General features: G+C 60.2%; 1 protein-coding gene across 5 annotated transcripts; it reads right to left on the bottom strand.

Annotated features, from left to right (window-relative positions):
- Positions 1-1121: 1121 nt before the first annotated feature.
- On the bottom strand, positions 1122-24655 carry TEAD3 (TEA domain transcription factor 3). Of its 5 annotated transcripts, XM_057404113.1 has the most exons (14): positions 24437-24655; positions 12626-12879; positions 9736-9800; positions 7693-7755; positions 7500-7562; positions 5069-5080; positions 4617-4754; positions 4359-4402; positions 4190-4251; positions 3734-3867; positions 2884-3057; positions 2397-2537; positions 2048-2200; positions 1122-1424 (listed from the first exon to the last, which is right to left on the bottom strand). In XM_057404113.1, the coding sequence occupies exons 2-14, from the start codon at positions 12759-12761 to the stop codon at positions 1311-1313; spliced, it is 1299 nt and encodes a 432-aa protein (XP_057260096.1). In that variant the 5' UTR covers positions 12762-12879; positions 24437-24655; the 3' UTR covers positions 1122-1310. The 5 variants fall into 5 exon arrangements, with proteins under 5 accessions (XP_057260096.1, XP_057260102.1, XP_057260111.1 ...); XM_057404119.1 differs by lacking the exon at positions 5069-5080; XM_057404128.1 differs by lacking the exon at positions 7693-7755 and having other exon boundaries at positions 24437-24654.
- Positions 24656-25240: the final 585 nt, after the last annotated feature.

Genomic DNA, 25240 nt, shown 5'->3' with positions numbered 1-25240 from the left:
ATGCAGCCACAAAAGCACCTCCAAGCAGAGCCAGTCCCCTGTTCTGGTGTCCCTCCTGTCCTCTGCCCCCTCTCTGTCCCTCTCTGTCCCAAATTCTGCCCGCTCGCAGCCTGGTCTTGCATTGCACAATGCGCTGCTTCTCCCTGCTCCAGCTGCCTCCCCAGCTGCTTCCCATGGGATACAGGCAAGCCAGCCGGAGCGGCTGCGGGGAGCAGCTGAAACCACAACAGTCAACACCAAAAAAGTCCAAAAGGTGAAATAAACTCCAACAAAAGGATGGAAAATGCAAAGTAAATCAGGCAAATCCACCCACAGTGCTCTCTCCTTGATACTCCTCAGCAAGCAACCACAGAGGGTACGTTTAGCCTGGGTCACCCCAAGTGCAGAGCTCAGGGGATCCCACTGCCACGTCTGCAGCCCCTCCTGGAATGGGGACACCCCCAAATCTTCCCTACAGGAGCTGTTCCCCAAGCCCAGCATGACTCTGACCCATCAAACTATTGTGTCACCTCTTCCATCACCAGCACAGGGGGTGAAAGGAGGTCCTGGACACCACAGAGGGTCACAGTCCTGGTTACAAGCATGGTGTCTTCTTAAAAAGTATTAAAAAGCACTTTAATTTAAAAAAGAAAGGAAAAAAAAAGAGCCATAAAAAACCAAGATTGCATCGTCAATGGCCTCCCAGTTCTGTGCCACCAGCTCCCAGTGCCTCACCGGGGCATGGAGAAGGAGCATCCTGGGTCCTCTCCACCCTGTCCTACCCTGCTCCAACCTCAACATTCCATCCCCATGTCCCCAACCTCAACATTCCATCCCCATGTCCCCACCAGCCTCCAGGCAGCACTGATGCCAATCGGATTTGGATCAGACCTGCAGTGATGCTGCTGCCATACCCTCCAGCCCATCCGTACTCGCTCCTCTCCGCTCAGGACTGGGATCAGGACCCTCAGGTGCGGGGTGAGAGGAGGGGTTGTCCTCTGCTCCGACATCCCGCTGCTGGCAGTGGACCGATGGGCTCCCGGCCTTCCTCAGCCTCTCCCCATCCAGCTCTGGATGCGGTTTTCCTTTCTCCCTACACTTCCTTTCCCATTCTTCTTTTTTTTTTTTTTATTTATTTAAAAAAAAAAAAAAAAGAAACTGTTCCTAAGTCGAAAACATCTGCGTCACAAGTCAGTCTTTTTTGGCTATTGTTTTTCTTCCTCCTCCTCCTCACTTCAAATGACTCCTCACGAGGCAGTGGGCGCGGGTGCCTGCTGAGCACAGCCCCCTCACCCCGCACCCTTCATACCCCCACCTGTCCCCAAGGGCCCCTAGTCCTTGACCAACTTGTAGACATGATGCTGGGCGCCGTGCTCGCTGGTGGACACCTCGAAGACGAAGGCAATGCAGAGCAAAGTTTCCTGGGTATCCCTGTTGGTAACAACCTGCGGCAGAGCACACAGTGCATCAGGATGGGGCTGTGCCCATGGGGAGATGCTGTTACTCGTGGGGTTGATGGGCTCGGACACTTTAATTGCACCATGAAAAATGTGCTACCTGTTATTTAGAACCCTAGAATCAATCAGGTAGGAAAAAAACTTTTGGATCATCCAGTCCAACCCTTACCCCAGCACTGCCAAGGCCACCCCTAACCCATGGCACTGAGGCCTCGTCTCCACGCTGTGTGAACACTTGCAGGGACGGTGACTGCAGCCCTGCCCTGGGCAGCCTGTTCCAATGCCTGAGCACCCTCTGGGGCAGGAATTGTTCCTCAGCTCCATCTAAACCTGCCCTGGGGCAGCTTGAGGCCGTTTCCTCTCCCATGTTCCTTGGGAGCAGAGCCGAGCCCTCTCCTGGCTCCATCCTCCTGTCAGGCAGTTGTAGAGACATTTGGGGTGTTGCACAGGCTTAGGCACAACCAATTTAACTGCACTACCAAGAGCTTGCTACCCAGTTTTTGGGGGCTCAGGTGTATATGCACTGCCAAGGCTGAGTGCCCTGGGATCAGGTAGCACACAGCAGGCTGTGTCAGGGTGGGAAATGCTCCCTGGAAAAGGAAGGGAATTACCTGCAGGATGGTGAAATTCTCCAGGACGCTGTTCATCATGTACTTCTCAGGGAGGTGCTTGAGTTTGTGGATGAAGTTGATCATGTACTCGCACATGGGAGACCGGTGGATGCGGTAGACGAACCGGCCGTTCTCCAGCCGTGCATATTCCGTCTGTGGGGCACAGCCAGGGTGAGCACTGGGAACCCAATGGCACACGGAAAACCACACAGTGGCCAACTGGGACATGGTGAAGATGGCCTCTCCGCTCCCATGAGTCCTACACCCAGCTCTGGGGCTTTCTCCATCCTGGAACCCACTGTGGACCCGATTCCCACCCCTTCCTGATGCAGTGGGGCGTGGGACTCACCTCCACCTTCTCCACGACCTGCTTCCCAAAGGAGCACACCTTGGTGGAGACCGTGATGGTCATGTTCTCTGCACTGCTGTACTGGCTGCTGACACCGTAGAAAGTCCCTGGCCCGTCCTGGATCGTGCTGTTCAAATCCGCCTGGAAATGATGTAAGATAGAGGGAAGAAGTGTGAGGGTGCTGAGGCGCTGGCACAGGGTGCCCAGAGAAGCTGTGGCTGCCCCATCCCTGGCAGTGTTCAAGGCCAGGTTGGACACAGGGGTTTCGAATTGGATGAGCTTTAAGGTCCCTTCCAACCCAAACCATTCCATGGTTCTACAATGAGCAGAGATGGGGTCCTCTTAGGTGACATACCACCCAGCTCTCCATGGGAATAGGGGACACCAGCTTATGAGCTGCCCAAGATGCTCTCACTATGCTGGCAACCTGCATCAAGCCCATGGCTCAAGGACAACCCTCCCCATCTTCATCCTCCCAGCATCGTACCCAAAATTTGACGAGGAAGAAGGAGTTCTGGGGCCCACGCTCATAGAGCTCCTTGAGGCCACCTTTCTTCTCGGGGAACTTGTCGTAGATCTGGCGGATGTCCACAGCCTCCAGCAGTGGGTCACTGTACGAGGGGTTCGTCTGCCCGATGTGTACGAAGAGGTGTTTGCTGTACTGTAAGGACCGGGGTGGGGAGATGAAAACGAGAGGTGAGGTGAAGCAGGAGGTAAGCTTGCAGCCCAGAAACCACCCTTGTGCTGGCCTGCATCAAAACAAGAGGTAGCAGCAGGTGATCCTGCCCCTCTGCGCTGCTCTCATGGAGCCTGCTTGCTCCAGGACATGGAGCAGTTTGAGCAAGGCCAGAGGAGGCCATGAGGATGCTCAGGGGCTGGAGCACCTCCTGTGTGGAGCCAGGCTGAGAACACTGGGGCTGTTCAGCCTGGAGAAGAGAAGCTGTGTGGGGACCTCAGAGCAGCTTCCAGTGTCTGAAGGGGGCTACAAGGATGCTGGAGAGGGACTCTTCATTAGGGACTGCAGTGATAGGACAAGGGGTGATGGGTTCAGACTGAAACAGGGGAAGTTCAGGTTGGATCTAAGGCAGAAGCTCTTCCCTGTGAGGGTGCTGAGGCGCTGGCACAGGGTGCCCAGAGAAGCTGTGGCTGCCCCATCCCTGGCAGTGTTCAAGGCCAGGTTGGACACAGGGGCTTGGAGCAAGCTGCTCTAGTGGAAGGGGTCCCTGCCCGTGGGCAGGGGTTGGAGCTGGAGGAGCTTTAAGGTCCCTTCAACCCAAACCAAGCATGGGGACAGGCACATCCCACCCAGGTGCTGGGGACACGCAGGGGACCGTTACCGTTTCAGCATCCCGTGGCACCTCCATGAAGGCAGAGTACTCGAGGAGCCGGAGCTTGGCGGAGGCGATGGTACGGTCCTGCCAGACCGGCACGGCCGAGGCGGCTGGTGGGAGCGGAGCCAAGGGCTCATAACCTGGAGGGGGACACGGACACCATGGGGTGAACCCCCCTGCACTGCTGTCCTATTGTATCCCCCACCCACCCAGATCTCCCAGCACAGGGGCCTTCCCATGGGATGGCCAAAACATGGGATGAAAAGGGAAAGTGACGTGGAGGTGGGAGGAGACAGAGCCGGGAGCAGCAGGGTCCTGCTCATCCTGGAGCTTTTTGCTGGGTTTAAACCCATTTTTTTCCCCTAGAACCTGCAGGAGGTGGTGGGAGGGTGGCACAGGGCAGAGGACAAACAGGACCAAGCAGGTTGCAGTCCCTCTAAGGAGGGCAAGGGTAGCACTTACTGGCTAGTGATGGAGGCATGGGTGGCTGGATGGGGTAAGCTGGTTGTGCAAATGGTTTAATGCTGGAAAGCAAAGAGCATCATTAGGTTAACGAAGCCTGGGTTACCCCAGCCCCTCACCAAGGGGGGGTCTTGCCCAGCACTGGGCAGTGGAGGGGTCTCATACTTACTCCTGAGAGGGTCCAGGCTGTCCTGGGATAGGCCCACTCCAAAACTGGGAGAACAGCACAGGGAAGAGTCAGCGGCTTGTGACACCCCCAAATTCCCCTCCTTGCCTGCTTCAAACTGCCTTGAGTCCCCATATCCCCCCTTGCATTGCCACCAGGGCTGAGCATGGCCATCAAACACTATCCCCTTGTCCCCTGTGCAGGATCCGTGTCCCCCCCACCCCAGGGTGTCCCTGTATGGGTTCGTGGGGCTGTCCTCACCCTGGGGGCAGCGGAGAAGACAGCCTGAGGAAGAGGAGGAGGGGGGCTGAGCTTGTTCTGCAGGACGCTGGCTGATACGATCTGCGCGGAGGACATGGAAGCCATGCTCTGCAGAGCCTTATCCTTCGAGACCTGGTCCTGGGGGGGACAGGAGGGAGATGGGGAGTTATAGGGGCAAACTGAGACCCCCCCTCAGTCTGAGTGTACAAAAGCTTGGAGCTGGTCGTGCAGCCCAGCCAAAGGGCCAGGGCAAGTGGATGCCCCCCCCACCCCAAAAGCACTCTTGTTAATAAATGCTTGAAGCTTGCAAACGTCCCCTGGGCAAGAGCCGCTGGGGCTGGAAGGTATCGCCCCTGTCCACCCCCTCGGGGATGCAGAGGATTGAGCCCCTCCACAGGAGCAGGCAAAAGCAATGGGGAACAAAAGGCATCACAAACCCAAGCTCAACTTACCAAGTTCATGGCCTGTCCACAAAAGAAAGGAAAAAACAAAGGTTAGAGCCTCGTGGGAGCCTGTGGGCACTGTGTGCACCCCCAGTGGGGTATCCCCCCCCCCCCCCCCCAGCTCATCAACACAGCCTGGTCTGGGGACTGAGCCCCTCGACCACGGGATGCACATGGTGGGCACCGATGCCTGGGCTTAACCCCAGCCCCCCCGAATGGGACGCCAAAGCCTGCCCACTGTCTTGGGGGATTGTCAGCCAGCATCTCTGTTGGCTTTGTCATAACCTCTGCAACCTTTAACATCCTTCACAACCTCCTCAGCAAACCCCAACACTTGCAGCCAGGGCACAGAGAGGAAGAGCCACCAGCTCCTGTCCTGCCCAGCCCCAAATTCCCTACAGCACCACAAGGAAGACCCTGGGCACAACCCATCTGTGCCCTGTGTACGTTCCTATAGGAGACCAATTCTTTTTGCCTTTGCCTTTTGCTGGGCAGGAGCGGAGGGCTCTGAGGTCTTCCCTCACGGTAGGGCTGCTCCTCCAGCCACATCACCAGGACACATGGTGCTGGTCCCACCGCACAGCCTGTTTTCCCTCTGAACCCTCCTCAGGGATCAATCACTTCATCTGTTTCCACCTGGGGCAGCGCAGGAGCATGGGCATGCAGCCGCACGCAGCACTAACACGTGCATGACTGCAGCTTAAAATACTTCTATTGCTCACGGGAGGGAGTTTCCATTCAATGGGACAGGCACTGGGTGAGGGCAGAGGGGTGCCCATGCCCGGCTTTGCCTCCCAGGATGGCTGGGAAAAGATGTTTCGCATCCACAGTGTATTGTTTAAAGGGATCCCTGCCCTGGCTGTTCCCTGCTGGATTCCTCCAGGCAGCATGGCCAGGGACGGAGAGCGCAGCCATGGACACTGGCCTCCATCCCAACTCCAGGGGTCATTCCTGCCTCTGACTCCCCCTTGCCCTGGGCCCTGCAATAAGGGAAGCTGGTTTTTATCTATTTGATTCGGGGCTGGGAGCTGCGTTTAAGGTGCATGAGCCCAGAGGAGCCTCCCAAAATAGTTTTGGGTGCCCTCTCCTAGCTTCCCCCCCAGACCAAACCTACAGGGGGTGGAAGCACTCCTGGCACCCCACTCATGGGGCACCAGTGTCCCTGCTGAAGGGATGTGGAGGTTATGGCTTGGTGGGCTCCCGGGCAGGGTGAGCCAGAGCTTGTTAAAGCTCTGGGTGCCAAAATGCAAGCGCCAGCTCTGACAGTGGCCCCACTGCCAGCCTCAGTGCTGGACACTCGGGCACAGCATCCAGGACAGGGACACAGGGAGCAGATGATGCCTTTGGGACCTGGAGGTCATGGCAGGGAGCTGGAACCTTTTCTGGGCTCCTCGGCAAGGCAGCAGGTGTCCCCCATGGATCCTGCCCATGGACATGCTTCCTGGTGTGACAGTCTGGGATTAAGCTGGGAACACCCCAGCGTGCACAGCCCAGCCTGGAGCTGCTGTCCTCAATGGGTGGCAGTGCAGTGAGGACCACTCTGTTCCACACCTTGCACCATGCGGGTCCAATCTGAGCAGGGCTCGGTCCTTTGTCAATGCCCCCAGTCCTGCCCGTGCCCCATCATCATCCTCCCTACCACCGCCACGAAGCACAGTGGGACCAGTTACGGAAGGGTTAGTTGGGCTCCAGTTAGGAGGAAGGAAGGAAAGAAAAGCGAACCAGAGAAGAGAGGATGATCCAGATTTTCCTCATTCGGCTCCCTTGGCTCCTGGAATCACGGGCTGCCCTGGCACCCCCACTTCTCCTCCTGGGACCCCTGTGTCCCCTCCACAGTAGCATGGCCCCATCTGGACCCACTGCCGTCCTCATCCCTGAGCTGCCACCTTGGCCATATTCAGACCCTCGTCCATCAGAAGTCTCTGAGCTGGCAGCCTGCAGAGACCCGAGGACCCCCCTACTTCTGCCCATGTCCTACCAGCACCCGTCACCAGTGGGGCCAGGTCTCAGCTTACAGGGGGACAGCCCTTTGCACCCCTTGTTTGACCCTCACTGTCTTGCTGGCTGCTCTTGGGGAGGAGGTCCTACCCTTCCTGGGAGAACTCCTGATAGCCCAAAAGAGGGGTGCAGCCCCACGGATCACCAGAGGAGGTTTAAACCCCCATTTCCCCATAGTGGAGTCCTTGCTTGGGTGACAGGAGGGGATTTGGCACCCAAATTCACTCTTCTGGGGGAGAAGGAAGGGCTCTGCCTCCCCTCCCATCCTTGCACTTCTCTGTGCATCCTGCAGTGATGCCTCTAAAAACCCATCTGGTCCCAGAAGCCGAGGGAGGGGGAAGGAAAACCAAAACCACCAAACCAGAGGTAGTAAAGGAAAGCAAGCGGCACACCGCAGAGCCGAGGGCGTTAGTGGTCAGCGGGCGCGGCGGCGGGCGCGTACCTTCAGCTTGGACTGAATCTCACGAGATTTCCGCCGGGCAAGAACCTGCAAGTGGCTAGAGACCTGCAGAGAGAGAGCAGGAGAGGGGGAACAGCAGAGCCGTCAACCAGAGGAAAGGAGGAAGGAGGAAAAAGGGGCTGCCCATGCTCACAGAGACACCGCCGCGGACACCTGGGCAAGGGCACCAACGTACCTTGATGCCAACCTGGTACTCCCGCACCTTCTTCCGAGCTAGAACCTGTATGTGGCTGGACACCTAGCGCCCGCCATGCCGTTCGGAAAGGAAAACACAGAGAGCGTGAAGATGTGTTCATCCCTGCGAGGTGGGATGATGTTCCTGGGGAAGGGAGCATGGAAAAGGGGAGGAGCGCAGGGGGTGATGCTCCTGGAGATGCAGAGGGTCCTGTGCCTGCCACGAGCTGGAGAGAGCAAAACTGGAGGGGCTCTGGTGCTGCTGCACTGATTGATGCTGGTTTGTGCCCCCCTGTTTGGGGCGAAGCTCCTCAGAGTGAAGCTGATGCAGTTCGGGGGGGGTCCATGTTTACCATGTCTTGGGGCTTCCCAGACAGAACCCCCAGCCCCTGTGAGTGCAATGAGCTGCTGCTTGCAGTGTTGAGGGTACAAACCGGCTGGTTTGAGGGGCCCCTGGGTTATCCTGCAGCGGGTATGCAGGTCCCAAGGGAGCTCCAGGAGGGACCAGCTCATTCCCCTGAGGCTCCTGCTGATTTTGCAGGTGGGAAAGGTGAGAAGTGTTGTGAGGTTTTGGTGTCTAGGCCCTCCTAAGAGCAGGATCCAAAGCAAAGGGGCTGATGTACAGGCAGGAAGGGGACAGGCAAGATACTTCTCCCACCAGCGCCAAGCTGGACAACAGGCTGTGCAGGACACGACTGCACAGAGGGGACAGTGCCACATGCACTCTCCCCTGGGAGTGCTGTCACCCAGCACTGAATCCTTCCCCACATGAAGAAGGGGTCCAGGGAGCCAGTTGAGGCTTCAAGCCAGAAATAAAGCACTTCTCAGCGCTGGTCTGAACGCCGGGACAGTGGCTGAACCCTGGTCCCTCTCCCTCCAGCATCAGTCCTGGAGGGATCTCCCCCAGCCAGTGCCTGGGGACCAGTGTCCCTCCCTTGAAGGGACTTGTGGCACGGGACAGTCCCAACACAAGTGTCCCCATGCTCCAAACCCATGAGTCCCCTGCAGTGGGAGACAAACCCACTCCCAGCACCATGGGTCACCAGCTCCTGGCTGGGGACCACCACAGAGGGGAGGAAAAAGCCACCAGACATGTGATAAACAGACACATCCCTTCAAGGGCAGTGTGTCCTCACACAGGTTTGATCTCTGCCAGAAGGGTGAAGCTGCTGGGATGGATGAGACCCTGCTCATGCAGGCAATGGAGGACCACTGCCTGCTCCCTGCCCTGCTGGCACCGGTTTCCCTCAGCACCAATCCTTACAGGGCAGCGAGGCTCTGTGGGACTCCCAGGTACCCAGGACCTGCACAGCCTCTCCCCTGGCCAGATGGGGACACCTTGGGATCAGCCTGGGGGCTTTGGGATGCCTTCACTGTGGTGTCTGGCACAATCAGCATAAAGACTCAGGCCGCACCAGGGCAGGTTTAGATGGAGCTGAGGAACAATTCCTGCCCCAGAGGGTGCTCAGGCATTGGAACAGGCTGCCCAGGGCAGGGCTGCAGTCACCGTCCCTGCAAGTGTTCACACAGCGTGGAGACGAGGCCTCAGTGCCATGGGTTAGGGGTGGCCTTGGCAGTGCTGGGGTAAAGGTTGGATCGGATGAGCTTAAAGGGCTTTTCCAGCCCGGTTGATTCCATGATTCTAAGGGCCAGAGGTGGGAACGGTCTCCAGATCCAGGTGGAGCAGCAAAGGGATGCATGGATGTGCGTGGATGCACACACTGCTCAGATGGGAGATTCCAAGGCTCCTGCTCCCATGGGTGACCCCAGCACAGCCAGGAAGGGCTGGGTGCTGCCTGCCCCATACCCCAGATTTCAGGGCACCCACAGATCAGGCTGGCACTGACCATCCCGAGGGTGTTTGTGCTTGAAAACAAAGCTCCTTGCAGAGGATGAGGGTCCTGCTGGCAGCAACGGTGGCTCCAGGAGGGGATACAGAGGATGGGTGATGCAGCCGGGCACCCACTCGCCCCCAGGCTTACCTGACCCCTCCCCCTGCACCCCCAGAGTCCCCCCAAGAGGAGAAGCACAGCTATGCCCTCACCTGCTTCCTTGTCCGCGTCTTCCCCGTCCGCAGCTTGATGTACCGGGCTATCAGTTCGTTACGACCTGCCAGCAGAGCCAAGGGTCAGCCCGGGGGAAATGGGGGACAGGGGCACCAGCACCCCCCAACCCAGGCTGAAGATGCTGGTCCTTAATGAGGCTACTCCTTAAATGAGGCAAGTTCTTAACGAAGGAGGCACTGCCAGGAGATGGCGCTGCCACGACAGCTCTCTGGCCCGAGGGGACATGGGGTGGCTCGACGGGATGTTGGGGTGACCCTAGGGGACGTGGCCAGACCCCTCCAGGCCAGCGGCACCCACTGGGTCTGGCAGCCCCCAAACACAAGGGGGCTCAAGGGGGGTGACAGCGGCCCCCCACGGACCCCACCACAGCCCTGTCCCCAAACGGGTCTCCACAGACCCCTCAAAGCCCAGACAGGGCACCCTGAGAGGACCCATGAACCCGCTCCCTGCATCCCTTCCCACCAGGACCCTGGGGCGCCCCCCCCCCGGCTCCCTGCTTCCCGTTCGCAAGCTGGCGCTGGCCTTTCCACCACTATTTCCTAACGTCCCGGGTCTAATTCGAAGCAGAAGTTGCTTTTGCACCACATTTTGGGGGCCAGCTGTGGCCAATCTCTGCTCGAACGTCAGAGCAGCCGGGAGCTTTCTTGTGCCGGCCGCGGCCCCCCCCCGCCGTGCCCCCCGCGCTCGGGGGCGGCCGGGAACGCCACATGGAGCTCCATGGACCAGATGGTCGCGGTTGGAACTTGTCGAAATGCCCTTGGAGCGGGTTTTGGCTTCAAAAAAATACATCCCTTAAAAAGTAGATCTACGATCACTCCCCCCCCCCCCCCCCATCCTTCCAGCACAACCAGCCCTGGAGCAACTGGGACTTCCTGGAGGAGGAGGGACACACACAGGGACAGACAGGGCCAGGTGCCATAGGGGATGGCTGCGCTGTGCTCGAGATGGGTGCTGGCAATGGGGCGCATCCCAGTGGCACCCTGAAGCACTGAGCACAGCTCCCATTGCTGCTGCTATTCCCAGCCTGCGCCCTGGCCTCGTCGGTGCCTAACAAAGGGAAAGGCCACATGGGTGTCCTCCAAAGCTGAGGGAGATGATGCCTGCTGTGGGGTGTGGGTGGAGGGGATCCAGTGCTGAGCCCCAGCCTGGGGGTACCCAGCCCTGCAGCAGCCTCCAGGTCACATCAGCTCCTGAGTCTCTTCCTCTCCTTACCCAGACCAAGGAAAATATATGAAATAAATATATGAAATAAATATGGGAAATAAATAAATAAGGGAAATAAATGTGGGTGCCTTCCTGTGGGCAGCAGCCAGCACCTCCTGCACCCATCCTGCCTCGCACCTCGCCCCAGCCACCACCCCGGGCTGTACTGTCCCTGTCCCCCATGATTCACCCAGGCCGGTCCCTGTCCCCCGTGATTCACCAGGGCTCGTGCCATTCCCTCCGAGAGGGCACGTCCTCCTCCAAATTACCACATTCCCCAAATTCCTCTCCCCTGACACCACCACGTGAACCAGTTGGACGGGCTGCGTTAAAAATAACCCGGCGGGCAGCGAGTGGAGAGCGGGGGCCAGTCCCAGCCCCCCAGCTCCCACCTGCTTGCTGGCATCAGTGGGGCACAGGCTGCTGTGGCCATGGGCATCCCATGGGACACCCTAGAAGAGGTGGGTGGTGGAAAGCAGCGGCCCCAAAGCACCTTTATGTCAGATGCTGGCATCGCCGGTGCCACCGGTGGCTCTTGGGGTCCCCAGTAAGCTCAGCACCACTGGCTGGGGGTCCTGGAGTGGGGAGGTGCTGGGGAGGGTGGAGGGAGATGAAAAGGATCTGCCGGGGGGGGGGGGGGGGGGGGGGGGGGGGCGCTGCCTCTTTAAGCAGCTGCCAGATGTCTCCGAAAGGCTGGAAAAACCGGTCGGGGCTCGGCGTTAGGGCCAGGCTCCCGGCGGCACTTCAGCTATTCCCGGAGAAATCCAAAAAATGCACCCGCTTGGGAAGCCCTGTGCTACCCCCCCCACTCCGCTTTGGGGGCCCCAGCAAGCAGGCTGGCACAGGGAGCTGGGGATGGGGACAGTGGCACGGTGATCACCACCAAGCCTCAGCCTCTTTGCCCTTCTCTGTGAGCCACGGCAAGTGACATCCTGGGTGGGTGGATTCTGGAGGCTGGGAACGGAGGTGCCAGCCTTTGGCACTGCAGGGTGATGGTGACATCGTGAGCCATGCCCGAGGTCACCAGCCCTGGGGGTGACAACATGGGAGGTGGAGGGGAGGAGGGACGGGGACACCATGACACCTTCCCCTGCTCTTTGGTGGCACCATACACCCCGTGCCAGCATCACCTCCTGTCCACATCATCCATCCTCATCCTCTTCCTCCCCACTGCAGAGCTGCCAGGACGGAAGTGTTCCAAGAGACACCAGAAACTAGGCTGAGAGCACTCCCAAACTCATTGCACCAGTGGGGCCAACCAGCCCTGCTGCTGCCAGCAAAGCCACTGACAGCTGAGCCAGGTGCAGGTGGCTCAGGGTGGGCTGGTGGCTCTCACCACAGGGTGCTGCCCATCCCCAGGTCCGGTTGGGAAGGGTTGGGAGCGATGCGGAGGCGCGCGGGAACGGGAGGGCTGGTGCTGGCCCCGCAGTCCCGCACCCGCTCCCTGCCCCACGGCTTCACCAAACCAGTCGTTCCGGCAGGGCCGAGAGAGGGAGGGAGCAGGAGGGAGAGCCAGGCAGAGGGAGGGGATGCGGGTCACTGCCACCTCCCTGGTCCAGCTCTGGGATGCACCCAGAGTAGCTGCTTCTGCTGTTGGGGGATGCTTGAAGGTGATGCCCCAGTGTGGGTTTGGGGCAGGAGGTTTTGCTTCACCCCATCACTCACCGTACATCTTGCCCTCATCCGAGAGGATGATTTTCCGCCGGCCGCAGGGGGGGTAGATCGCCAGCGCCTCCTGGAAGCTCTGCTCGATGTCCGGACTCCACACACCCTCGGCATCATTGTCCAGACTCTTGTCCATGCCGTCCTGGCCATCTTCCCGCCCCTCCCCGGGGCTGCCACTGGCGTTCCAGCTGTTGGACGCTATGGTGCTGGCTGCTCTGGGCTCCGATCCCGAGCCCCCACGGACACACGACAACCTGCAGGACACAGGGACACCAGTTAGACCCAGAGACCCTCACTAGAGCTGCAGTGACAGCATGAAGGTCATTTCCTAGCACTGGCCCTGTCCCCTGCTGTACCCACAGCTGGGAGCAGCATCCTGGTGCAAGGCATCACACCCACAAACAGGCTTTCCTTGGGGGCAGAGCCTTGATTTCTATGAGTACTCCCAAATCCAAGCCACCAGTGATCTCCCAGGGTCAAACTAGAAAATTTGGGGAAGGAAACAGCCCAGATGCTGCATTATCCATGAGGAGCTTGGGCACATGGTGCCCATGGGTGACACCTCAGGACGGGGCAGCAGCAGCCCCACAGCCTGTGAGCCCCAGCCCCACACCAGCACCCACACACACTCAAAAACTGCCCCCAGCCCCAAACCCCGCACTCTGCTGGCAAAGGCAGAGCTGGGATGTGAAAGGAGACATTGGGCTGCTCCAAGCCAGACCCCCTTAATGGGAACCATGTGCCAGAGCCCTACCCCTGGCACCGGGAGAGGCCCCCGGCCCTGAGGATGCTCTGCCCGGGCGCTCCGCGGTGATGCTGGGGAGCCTTCAGCCCCCCTCCTCCTCCTCCTCCTGCCCTTGCCCGGCTCCCCGCGCACTGTTTTGCAATAACATGTTTGGCGGCAGCTGCGGGCGGTGGGAGCGCAGAGGTGTCTCCTGCGCCGCGCTTCCCGGACGGGCTGGGAGTGTACAAAGGTCTCCGGCGCAGACATCTCCTTTTAAAGGAACTGAGCCGCCGCTGGCTCCGGCGCCCGGAGCCCTTCTCTTTTCTCTCTTCTCTTCTCTCTTTTTTTTTTTTTATTTTTTCCTTTTATAAAACAAGAAATCCCCCCCCCCCCATCCCGTCCAATCCCGTCCCCATCCCGTCCCCATCTCTCTTTCCCCCGTCCTGATGTGATGTCAGCCCCGCCCTGGTCCCTGCCGCCCGCCCCTGCCGCCGTCCCCCCGCCTGCTGCTCCCCCTCTTGCCGAGCGCTGTGGCCAAATAAGGAGAACTGGATTGCAGGATGGAGCCAGGCGGCCAAGGCGGCGGCGGTGCCGGATGGGCCCGGGGCACCCGAGTCCCGCAGCGCCCTGTGGCAGGATGAGTCCCACGTTATCCCGAGTGCCACAGCACCCCAAGTCCCACCGCACCCCCGCCGTTATCCCAAGTCACACAGCATCTCAATCATTATCCCAAGTCCTGCCGCATCCCAGTCGTTATCCCAAGTCCCACAGCACACCAAGTCCCATGGCACACTGAGTTCTGCGGCACCATGAGTCCCATGGCACTCCAAGTCTCATGACACCCCAAATCCCATGGCACACCGAGTCCTGTGGCACCTCAAGTCCCACAACACCCCAAGTCTCACAAAATCCTGAGCATTATCCCAAGTCCCATAGCACACCAACAGCACCTCAAATCCCACAGCATCCTGTGCCTGCTGCCGTGCTGCTCCACAGGGCAGCCCTCCAGAGGGATGTGTTGCCCAAACCGAGTGGACTGTCCAGGATATAGGAGGATAAGAGGACACTAGGTGCCAGGCAGGGATAATGCAGGTAGCACATGGAGATGGCCCCAGTGGGTCCTCCCCTGCAGTAGGGCTCCGTCCCAGTGTGGCACCTACAACTGCCTCGCTGGGTGCTGAGCCCTGGCTCCACTGTGGCAGCCCAAGAACACCCAGAAGACCAGGACCCCCAGACAGGGGAACCAGAGATCCCGCAGCTGCAGCACAGCAGCCCAAGACCCTGCAGCCCTCAGAGCCCATGGGGGCCTGGGCCCCACAGGCCTGCACCAGCCCAGGACCCCCAGAATCCCAGTACCCTACAGCACCACGAGAGGGGAAAACCCCAAAAGCTAATGCTGGGGGTGACTTTGCTTTGCCAGGAGGAGCCACCAGACCCCCTGTCCTCCCCAGCTGAAGGGTGCTTTTATAGCCAAGCGACAGGACCAAAGGCAAAGCTATAGGGCCATGGACAAAGCTATAGGTCTGCAAGCAGATCTATGGGGCTGGTTGCACCAATGCAGGCATGATCCTGGATCAAGCAGCATGACCAGTGCCCTGGGTCACCGTCCCTGTGCCAGACGCTGCAGGCACAGGCAGGGTTCCAGCTCACGTCCCCCAGCCCAGAGCTCCCCAGCCCCTTCCCACTCCATTGCTCCCCCCGCAGCAGGAAAATCCCAGCCCAGCCTTTGCAGGGAAGCCAGGAGAGGAGGGAGCGTGATGCCGGGGTTCCTGCCAAGGTGCGAGGAAGCAGCTCCTCCTCCTCCTCCTCCTCCTCCTCCTCCTCTTCCACCGAACCTGCTTTCGGCTGGGCTGAGACACTGGATTTCCTGGAGGGAGTGTGCAAGGCGCTGCGCTGACGCAAGGCACGGCCAGGGCCGCGCTCCACCCTGCCCTTACAAAACACCACCAACAGCAGCAATTAGGAAACTGGTGTGGCTGGACGGGCTGCGGAGGGACCACCGGCCAGACCTGCTCCGGGCAGGGAGGTGACCGGACCTGCTGGGAAACATGCCACCAGCTCCTGCCTTCGGCTGCTCCCCAGGCACCGGGGGACAAAACCCCTCCCGTGGTGCAGGCACCTCTGCAGGGCTTGGGGACCCCAGGACCACTGACCTGTGGTGGGGATGCTCACCCCCATGGGGATGCTCACCTCCCATGGGAATGCTTGCCCCACCATGGGGATGCTTGCCCCCATAAGCAGGGATACTGGCTGGCAGTCACACCAGGGGGACCACCCCCCCACGTCCAGCTCCCTCTTCCCATGCCTCTGTGGGGTACCATGCTCCAGTCCAAGGCTTTTAGTGGGTGCTGGAAGGGGGCTGCACCCTTGCAAGGTCCCGCAGTCGTGGCAGGATGGGTGCACACAACAGGCAGGGGAGGATGTTGCCGGGGAAGCCCTTATCTCCCTGCAAGGCCAAGGCTGTGCCAGGGGATGGTGTTCCCACAGGATCACAGTGCTTGGCCCTGGCACCATGTGTGGGGGTGTGACGCAGACCGTTGTGCAGGTCAGGGAGAGCTGCTGAGGGCTGCAGAGCCTGGAAAAGCCACAAGAAGCCTCTTTAACCCCTGCAAAAGCAAAGGGGAGGTTGCACAGGGGAAGGCTGCTTCAGACAGGGTGTTTTCTGCTGGGTGGCGGGAAGGAAATCTTGTGGAGGCAGGGTCTGTGGTCAGAGCGGTCGGTGGGCACCCGCTGGGGCTGGGTGCGGGTGCCGAGCTCAGGAGCAGGGTGCTGCCGGGACCAGCACAACCAGCCACGATAGGGATCAGTGCAGGGGAGAGCAATGGGAGCACGGGGACATCACTGCTGAGGGCTGCAGGGCCACAAGGCTGTCAGCCCCACAAAGCCCCCGGGTATGGGGAGCTCCCTGTCCCCATCTTTGTCCCATGCCACCAAGATGGGGGGAATGGGGTATTCCTCTCCCCCAGTGTGCTCAGCCCCAAAAGCGTTACCCCAGCCACCCCTGACCTCCGTGGCTGGTGGCTGTGTCACCTATCTCTGGGTCCAGCATTGCCCTTTGCGATGCTATTGCCACAGTCCACCAGGGACTCAGGGCATGGCCACCAGCATCTGCCCACGAGGGGGTCAGCAGCACAGAGCGTTCCCTGTGGAGACCATTTTTGAGGGGACAAGAGCAGTACCAAGGTTCCCTCCTTAAGGGGGGCTCCCCCAACCCATGGCAGGGCACTACCAGCACCCAACAGGATGATCACCTGCGGTGCTGGGGACACTGGTGGGACAACAGACCCCAGGTGGGGGGGTCTGGCTGCATCCCAGCTCCATCCCACCTTCCCGTGCAGGAGGCCTGGAGGGATCCAGCCCTTCTCCCTCCCTCCTGCACACAGACCCCACAGCAAAAGGATAAAAGTTCATGGACAAGCCCGGGCAGGCCTGGCACCGCGCAGTGCTCACCTTGCACCTTCACAGCCGCAGCACTGCGAGGCCACCGGCAGCCCTCCCCATCACCATGACCAGTGGCATCCACACCCAGGGGTGAGGGGAAAGAAGGAGCCCCCATCGCCCCTCGTGCTGAGTCTGCAGACCCCCATAGCCCGCTCTGTGAGACCCCAAATGAGCAAACTCTAAAGCTGAGGATCCTGCACACCCCAGCTCCTCCCCAGCCCATGGGGCTCAGCACGAACATTGCTGGGGGGGCTGACAGCAGGCTGCAGGCAGGCAGAGGCCTTTGTTAACGTGCTCCTCGTGTTAGGCAGGGGACCACTGGCTGAGGGCAGTGTTCCTGCTGCTGCCTCTGCCCACACCGTGACACTGGGAACAGGCCCTGGATAAACGCTGCCCTCACGGCCACGGCCACCAGCCTGGAGAGCCCTTCAGAGCAAACCCAGAAACCTCAGGGCTCCCAGGGGACCCCAACAAGACCACGACACAGCAGGGAAGATGCTGCCCTGTCCCCTGCCGACCCCAGCGCCAGGCACGGAGCTCAGCTGAGCACGACCCAACAGCGCTTTGCCTGCAATAGCCAAGTGCTTCTCACAGGAATCCTGGACCCCTTGGCAGCTCGACCAGGGACCCTTTGGGAACACCGTGCCCCAGAGCCTACCACAGTCCCACAGGGAACACAATCCAAGTTGCGTTCAGTCATCCCAGGGACAACCAGCACCCATTGAGCCAGGCGACAGCAGCCAAGCAAGACCCCGCTCGGTGGGGAGGGCAATGGAAGGAAGTTTGTTTACATCGTGCTCCTCTTGCAAACAGCTCTCGGGCTGCAGTGAGGGATCCCCTAGCTTGGGAACGGAAGGGAAGAGCGGCCGCTCTGCCCTGTCCCACCCAGGTTTGCACCTCCCTGCCAGGGACTATCAGCCACCTTCACTCCAAAGGGACCCCAGAGTGCACTGGGGACAGGGCAATGGCAGAGCCCCCCATACACCAGCCTGGCTCCCCGTGAGACAGCTCGAATAATTTCCTCCCCTCTATCGCTTCCTGTCCCTTCCGGCTTGGCGGGCGGCTCAGGAAGCAATCGGAGCGGGGAAACCGCAGGAGGCCACGTGGCAGCATCCCACCAGGGTCCACGGTGCTGCCAGGGCTGCCCCAGGAATGTGCCTCCCAGCTCTGACTGGATCCCCACAGCCAAAGGGTCCCCCAAGCTCCCAGCAAATCCCTAGGCCCTTGCTCGCAGGGATGTGGCTGGTCCTCACCCAGCGGCCCAAGGCTGAGGGATGCTCAGACCCTTCATCCAAAGGGTGAAGAAAGAGGAAACTCAAGTGATTTGGCCCCAAACATTTTGGTAGGAAGGAGGGAGGGGACCAGGCAAACCCTGGGGCACAGCCCAAGATGCTTCCTCCTAACGGCAGAACCATGGGTGTCAAACCAACCCCTCCATATCCTCTTCCTCCAGCCTGGGTAGAGCAGCAGAGCCAGGTTTCGGCTGCTGGAGGACCTGAGCCAGTTTTGCTCAAGCCTCCAGGTTCAAGACCAGAGGGCAGGGGACAGATGGACACCGTAACCCTCCCTGGCCCAATTACGGCCGCCCTGCCCAGCCAGGCCGGGGCGTTTCACCCAGCATAAATAGAAAGCTTTTGCAGCATTAATTGCTCTCTGTGTTATGAAATGTTCTGGATGGAAACAACAGGGTTGGAGTCGCCTGCCGGGCACAGGCCACCACCACTGTGGCCATCCCATGACATCCCCAGCACCGGTGGCCAGTGGCACAGCCAGTGCCAGGCACTGGCACCCACTGGGGACCGCTGAATTCTCTTTGGTCCCGCATCAAAATACACCCAACCTGGGATGTCTCATACTGAACATCCCCTGTAGATGAGCTCAGGGTGGCTACTGTGTCCCATATCCCAAGGGGCTCCTGGCACTGCTTGTCCAGAGCGTCTCTGGGAGCAGGGAAGCCCTAAGGGCCAGCAGTAGTTTGGTGTCCCCTCATGCAGGTGGGCCAGTTGTCCCGGATAACCTTCCAGCCCTCAGACCTACTCCTGGGTGGAGAAATGCCTGCATGGAGGAGTTTCAGGTGCTGCTGACCCTATTTAATGCCATTGCAGCAAGGACAGGGAAAGCGTCTTCCTGGGGATGCCGGCTGGCAGGCGAGGATGAGGAGGATGAGGAGGAGGATGAGGAAGGCTGCAATGCATTTCACACCCACCCCCGGCTGCCTCCACCCCTGCGAAACCCAACCCTGCCCCGGGAGCAGCTGCCCGAGCTGCAGCACCACTGCGCTCAGCACCGGGAGGGAGAGGAACACAGAGGGGCTGGGGCGCAAACACCGGTCCCCCCCAGCACCGGAGACACAAGGTTTTGGGGGCTCAGGCACAGAGATGCTCCGGTCTGGGACCCCACGTGACACAGCAGTGCCACCCCTGCGAAGGGGACACACTTCCCTGCCCCACCATGATGAGCATGAAGCTCAGAGTCCGCGTTTAACACAGGAGATGGTCCAACTGCTTGAAAGGAGGCTGTAGTAAGGGAGGGGGCTGGGCTCTGCTCCCAAGGAACAAGGGATGGGACAACAGGAAACGGCCTCAAGCTGCACCAGGGCAGGTTTAGATGGAGCTGAGGAACAATTCCTGCCCCAGAGGGTGCTCAGGCATTGGAACAGGCTGCCCAGGGCAGGGCTGCAGTCACCGTCCCTGCAAGTGTTCACACAGCGTGGAGACGAGGCCTCAGTGCCATGGGTTAGGGGTGGCCTGGGCAGTGCTGGGGTAAGGGTTGGACTGGATGAGCTGAAAGGGCTTTCCCAGCCTGGTTGATTCTGTGATTACAGCTGCCCAAACTGCATCGGTGATTTATTCCCAAAAAGGGATATTTCTGGGGTAGCGCCACTCTACCACGCGCCCTCATGCACGCCGGGTGCCCGTGGCAGAGCATCGCCTTCTCCCAGCACCTCTCACCACTTCCCAAGCTGAGAGCTGGAATCGGGCACAGCGACTCCCGCTCCCGCAGATTGAAAAATTGCTCTGGAATCCTCGGGGAGGAAAGTTGCTAAAAATACATGAGGGCAGGATTCTTGGTAAAAGAAGGAAGGATCTCTGGCAAGAAGCGTGGCCCAAGAGTGCCGGGGAGCACCCAGACATCGGAGCCAGACCCTGACCCTCTGCTCCTTGATGCCGCCTGGACAAGGCTGCAAGTGAGGTCCATGGGAGAGCCAGAACCCAAACTCGTGCCACCAGTGAGTATGGGCTCACTGAGCCAGCACCGTGGCCAACTCACCCAACCAAGAGTGCGGGTAAGAAGCCGGGCAGCGAAAAAGCAGGATCCTACAGCTCCTACCCCAGACCTTTGCTCCCGGTCTACAAAGCACCCGGATCTTCCTGCTAATAAAAACCCGACGCTTGCCTGGGTCGGGGGCTCGCGTGCCTTCGTGCGGGTGTGCTTTGTCCTAAACCCGAATTGCCTAAGCTTGGAAGGGGGGGGGGGGAAGGCAGGAGCTGGCTGCCTCTGGGGGAAGGGCGGGCGGCGAGGAGCTGGCATGGGGATCGCAGCCCATCCTCCACGCACGCCGCGTCTGTAAACTTTGAACATCTTCCGGAGAGAAGTTAGTGGCTATTGTGAACAGCTGGATCTAATTGTGCGAGCAGCGAGGAGGAGACAGTCGTGGGGGGAAAATAATAAGGCTTGGCGCTCCCAGGCAAGGATCCCTGAGCCCGGCCAGCCCGCCTGCCTCCAACCCACCAGCAGGGAAACTGAGGCACGGAGCGGCGCGAGGCTCAGCATCTCCCTGGGTAATGCAAACCTGGCGTGGAGGCATTGCCCTGTGTGTGCCCCATTGCCCCGCGGCTGCTCCCAGCCAATGCAGGGTCACCCCGAACCCCACAGCAGCGTCTTCAGACCCTGGTGCTCGCTCCCGCTGCTCTGGGCACCGCACACATCCCTCCCTCCAGCCGGCTGCTTCCCGCAAGGCTCTGCCCACCACCTAAAATTAGCTCCAGCTCGGCCGGCCCATCCCCGGCCACCCCCCGCAGAAGGAGCTCTGGAGCACACGCTGGGTCCGTCTGATCCCCCCCGGCAGCGAGGGGGAAGGGGATAAACCAGCCTCCTCCATTGCTTGCATCTTGCAAGCCACCTGCGAGCGAGAGATTCCTGGGTTATTTCTTACAGGGTGAAACGCAGCCCTGAAGTCACCTTCTGGCTTGTAAAAGGATGGATGAGGGTGAGATGTGGGCTGGCTTTAGCCAATGGAGACCTGGCACATCTCATGACACAGCCCTGGAAGGCACTGGGCATGCTGGGTTTTGGTGCTGCTGCTGTCTCGTGGCAACAAACGGGATGCTGGGGACATGAGAGCATTATATCCATTTGGGACCAGATGAGGGGACACACTCCAATGGGATCTGCATCACCAGGATAGATGTTCTTCAACAACTGGACACTCATGTTTCTATGGACCCCATCAGCTCTGCCAAAGCAGAGCCCTATACGAACATCATCCCCAGCTGCCACCCCAAGCATGAGACCGTGGGGTTCACAGCTTGTCACCTCCAAACTTCTCAGCCACATGTGCTCACCACAAACCCTTCAACAACCTGCATGGGGACCCCAAAACAGTGCCCAGTGCCATGATCCACCTACTCCCCAGCACCACGGGTAGGCGAGTGGCCATCCAGCACCACAAGGAGGTTCTGCTGGGCCCCTCACTCTCATTGCACCAAGCGGGGAAAACCAGAGCACCGGGAGTTGCAGCAGCATGTCCAGACCTGCAGCAGGATGCGGCCGCGCGTTATCGCAGAGGGGGGGTGGCTGCCCCTGCCACGTGCCCGCTGCAGGCTGGCACGGGGACGGCCCCACTGCTCACCCCATCATTACCTCCCTCCCTTCCTCCCTCCAAAAAAACATTTCATAAGCCTCCACGTGACGGTGGCAATAGCGAACGCCCGCCCATGCGCGCCGGGAGCCTGCCCCAGCTGCAACACGCAGGTGCCTGGGCACCAACCCCAGGTTACACCTCGGACACGCGGATGAGGAGCTCAGAGCATGGCCTGGCCACCCAGCAAATCCCCTAGGGATGGGAGCTCCTGAAATAAAAGCTATTTGGTTATATCGCATCCAAAGCAGTGGATGTAACACCTCGCAGCCCCGCCAGCCCCTTGCAATTGCTATCTAGAATTTAGTAAGAGGTAAGCACCTAGAGATAGGACACTTTTTGGACAGCATCCGTCCCATTCGGTGATGGGATCCTGACCCCACAAAGAGCCCTGGGATGGCTCTTGCCATGCAAATCTTGGCAGCACCCTTCATTAGGGCTTTGGAGCCCATTCTGCTCTTCCATTCTCTGCTTCCATGGACAGAAGAGGTACTAAAGCAGGAAAACACACTATTTTCCTGCAAACAGCCCAAAATTGCCCATGCCCCCAGTTTCCAGCTGAGCTCACCTGCCACCGGCCTCGTGCTCACTGCTTTTGACAGGAGCCATGCAGTTACTCGCTATTTAATACATTAATTACAGCTGATTGGCAGTGCCACCCCCTCCTCCCAGAGCCAACTTGCTCCACACCACCAGGAAAGACTCCTTCCCTCAGCACAATGCCAGGGCCACCGGGATTCACCTCCCGACCATCTCTGGTGGTGGCAAGACGGGGATTAAATGGCAATTACAGGGAGATGCTGTTTCTGGTCTCATGGTAGATAGTGATGTCCCATGTATGTCATGGGAAATGGATGCAAGTCCCTCTTACTGATGCACGTGGGGGCTGAAGGCGGTTTTGCTTTGCAGGAAGGTGATGGTAGAGGTGAGATGGCTGCTGGAAGGTTCATCTCTGCACCACTTTGCTCCCCAAAATGCCCTGGTTGAAGGATCCCCCTGCTCCAAGCTGAGCCCTGACACTGCAGGCGCCCCGGTGGGGACGAGGGTCCTTGCAATACCCAGTGCCACTCACAGAAGGCAGCTGGAGCCCGCTGTGGAGCTCGCTGCTTTCAAAGGGTTATTTTTGTTAGAAAAGCCAGTGCGGTGCCAGCCCCGGCAGGGATCTGGGTGCCCAGCATTTCCTGGGGACCGAAACATCCCCCCGTGTCACTCACCTGGGAGGGGGTGACTGCTCACCCCACACTCATCCACAACCCCTTCCCATGGGAACGCCAGCCCCACAAACCCAAACAACGAAATCCAGGGCCTTCTCTCAAGGGGGCACTTGTGCCCATCCTCTCCAGTGGGGAAGTGCCGGGAATGTCACTCAGACAGCGCCACGGTGACAGTCACTTTTCCCACAAGCAGGGTCCCAGCCCCACCACCCCACACCCATTTCTCCCCCAGTTTTGCTGTTGGGTGACCCTGGCGAGCCCTCGCTCCACATCCACTTTGGGGATCCTCTTCTCTCATCCCAAAGTGAAACAACCCACCCCAAAAGTGGGTGCAGGGAAGAGCTTTGGTGCCATGAAGGCCCCCAGAGCCGGTGGGTGGAGGGGAGGGGATCACCAGCCTGGCAGCCCCCCAGTTCTCTACCCATCACCACAAGCAGCCCAAAACCGGGTAGGGGGGTGGCAGCCCCACTGGCAGGGCCCCCCGGGACAGTGCCAAAGCCCTGACTCACAGCACGCACGTACCCGTGCCGGGTAAAGCGATAGGAGGGGACAGAGGACGCCGGAGCCCAAAATACCCCAGCGTGCCTGACACCGGAGATTATCGCTTTGCCGTGGGACGGTCGCCTGCCCTGGCTCCCCACAAAGCATCAAAAACCCCCAGATCTCTGCCCTCACCTCTCCCCGTGCCAACCACCCAACGGCAATGGCAGGCTGCAGGGTGCCCACTGCCCTGGCAGGGCCTCCACTACCATTTCCAGATGGTTTCTCCCCAAAATACAGGTGTTTTTCTCACCCAAGTACAGACCTGAGCAGTTTCGGGGAGTGGAGACGGGTGGCACTGCGAGGGCTTGGCCTTATTTTCCTTCCAAAGGGGTTAAGGAAGAAAAAACACACTCCAACCCCAACAAGGAGGGTGTAAAAATAAAATAATAATAATAATAATAAAGATGACACACGGCTGAAAATTATACACCTAATTGCTGCCTCGTTAGCAATGCGCCCCTATGACGAGGCACAAAGTGTTTAGCATACAGTCAGTGTATGGTCATCCCCTACATGCGTGTGACACACATGTAACGTGACATGCGTGTAGCCCCCACCCCCCGCCCGGCTCAGCCCCCCAGTCCCGTGCTGTTTCCCGGGGGGAGGGGGGTGCAGCCGGGCCGTTTATCTCTTTCTATAACGCCTGGCGCCTGCTCCCGACGTACGGGCTATACCGTACACAAGGCCTCTTTGTAACCCCGTAGGTCCCTACAGGGGAACAGCCGGAGCGGGGAAGCAGCGCAGAACAGCCCCGACGGGGCGGGACCCTGGGGACCCAACGGGGGGGGGGTTGGGGACACCTTGGGGACACCGCGGCTGTGCCCCACACAAACACCCCCGTCGGGGGGGAGCCCCAAAGGGACGGGCGGGGCTGCCGGGTGCTGGGGGGGCGAGGGCTGGGGCGACCCCGCCGCCTCCCCAGCACCCGGCGGGGCTCGGTGCAGCCGGAGGGCCGGGAGGAAGGAGGCGCCGGAGGAGGAGGAGAAGGAGGAAGGGGGGTTGGGAGTCTCTTCCCGGCGAGCGCTTACCTGCTCCGTGCTCCGGAGGGGCTGGGCCGGCCGCGGGTGCCGGGACCGGGACCGGGGCCGGGCCGGGACCGGGCCGGGGCCGGGCCGGGGAGGGCGGCAGGAATGCGGGGAGCACGGCGGGCTCCCGGGTCCGCGCACGGAGCCAGGCGCAGGGACGGGAAAGTTTATGCAAGGGAGGAGCAGAAAGTTGGGAGTCAATCAGGAGGCGGCGGGGCCGGGCCTTCCTCCTCCTCCTCCTCCTGCTGACCTCCTCCTCCTCCCACCGGTCCTCCCGCCCTCCCTCCCGCTCTCACCCCCGGGGCAGCGGCTGCGAGCTCCGCGGCTTCCCCTCCGCCGGGACGTTTTTAGGGAAAGGGCAGCCCCGGAGCCCGGCTCGTCCCGCGCCCTGGCAGCGCCCTCTAGGAGCCTTCCTCACCCTCCTCCTCTTCCTCCCTCCTCCAGCCCACAGCCCCGAGATGCAGCCCAGGGCCGGCGCTGCTGTCCCGCCCCGTCGCCAGCCTGCCAGGGTCTTCCGCGTACATCTTCATCCCGCTCCACTCATCCTCACCCACCTCCCTACGCTCACCTTCTCCCCTTCCACACATCATCCTTGTCCTCTGCATGCCCTCGCGCCGTGCCGCACACCTTCATCCCCCTCCTCATCGCCATCCTCACACTCTCACACCCCACCGAACGCCTTCATCCCCCTCCTCACCCCTCTCCAAACACCTTCATGCCCCTCTTATCCCCCCCATACACACCCTCAGCCCCTCATACCCATCTCTCCCAGACACCCACCCTACCCTGAGATACCCAGGATGGGGC

This window comes from Pezoporus wallicus, unplaced genomic scaffold (genome assembly GCF_028554395.1).
Source record: "Pezoporus wallicus isolate ANWC-B61680 ecotype Strahan unplaced genomic scaffold, APGP_CSIRO_Pwel_v1 contig_5863, whole genome shotgun sequence".
Taxonomy (NCBI): domain Eukaryota; kingdom Metazoa; phylum Chordata; class Aves; order Psittaciformes; family Psittacidae; genus Pezoporus; species Pezoporus wallicus.
This window is presented reverse-complemented; position numbering and strand designations above follow the sequence as displayed.

Excerpts from the sequence above, each read along its gene's own strand:
- TEAD3 (XM_057404113.1), bottom strand. The coding sequence starts at position 12,761 with ATGGACAAGAGTCTGGACAATGATGCCGAGGGTGTGTGGAGTCCGGAC. Across the intron at positions 9,801-12,625 it reads GGATGAGGGCAAGATGTACG|GTCGTAACGAACTGATAGCC; the intron begins GTGAGTGATGGG and ends CTCTGCTGGCAG. Across the intron at positions 4,403-4,616 it reads TCTTCTCCGCTGCCCCCAGG|TTTTGGAGTGGGCCTATCCC; the intron begins GTGAGGACAGCC and ends CTGTTCTCCCAG.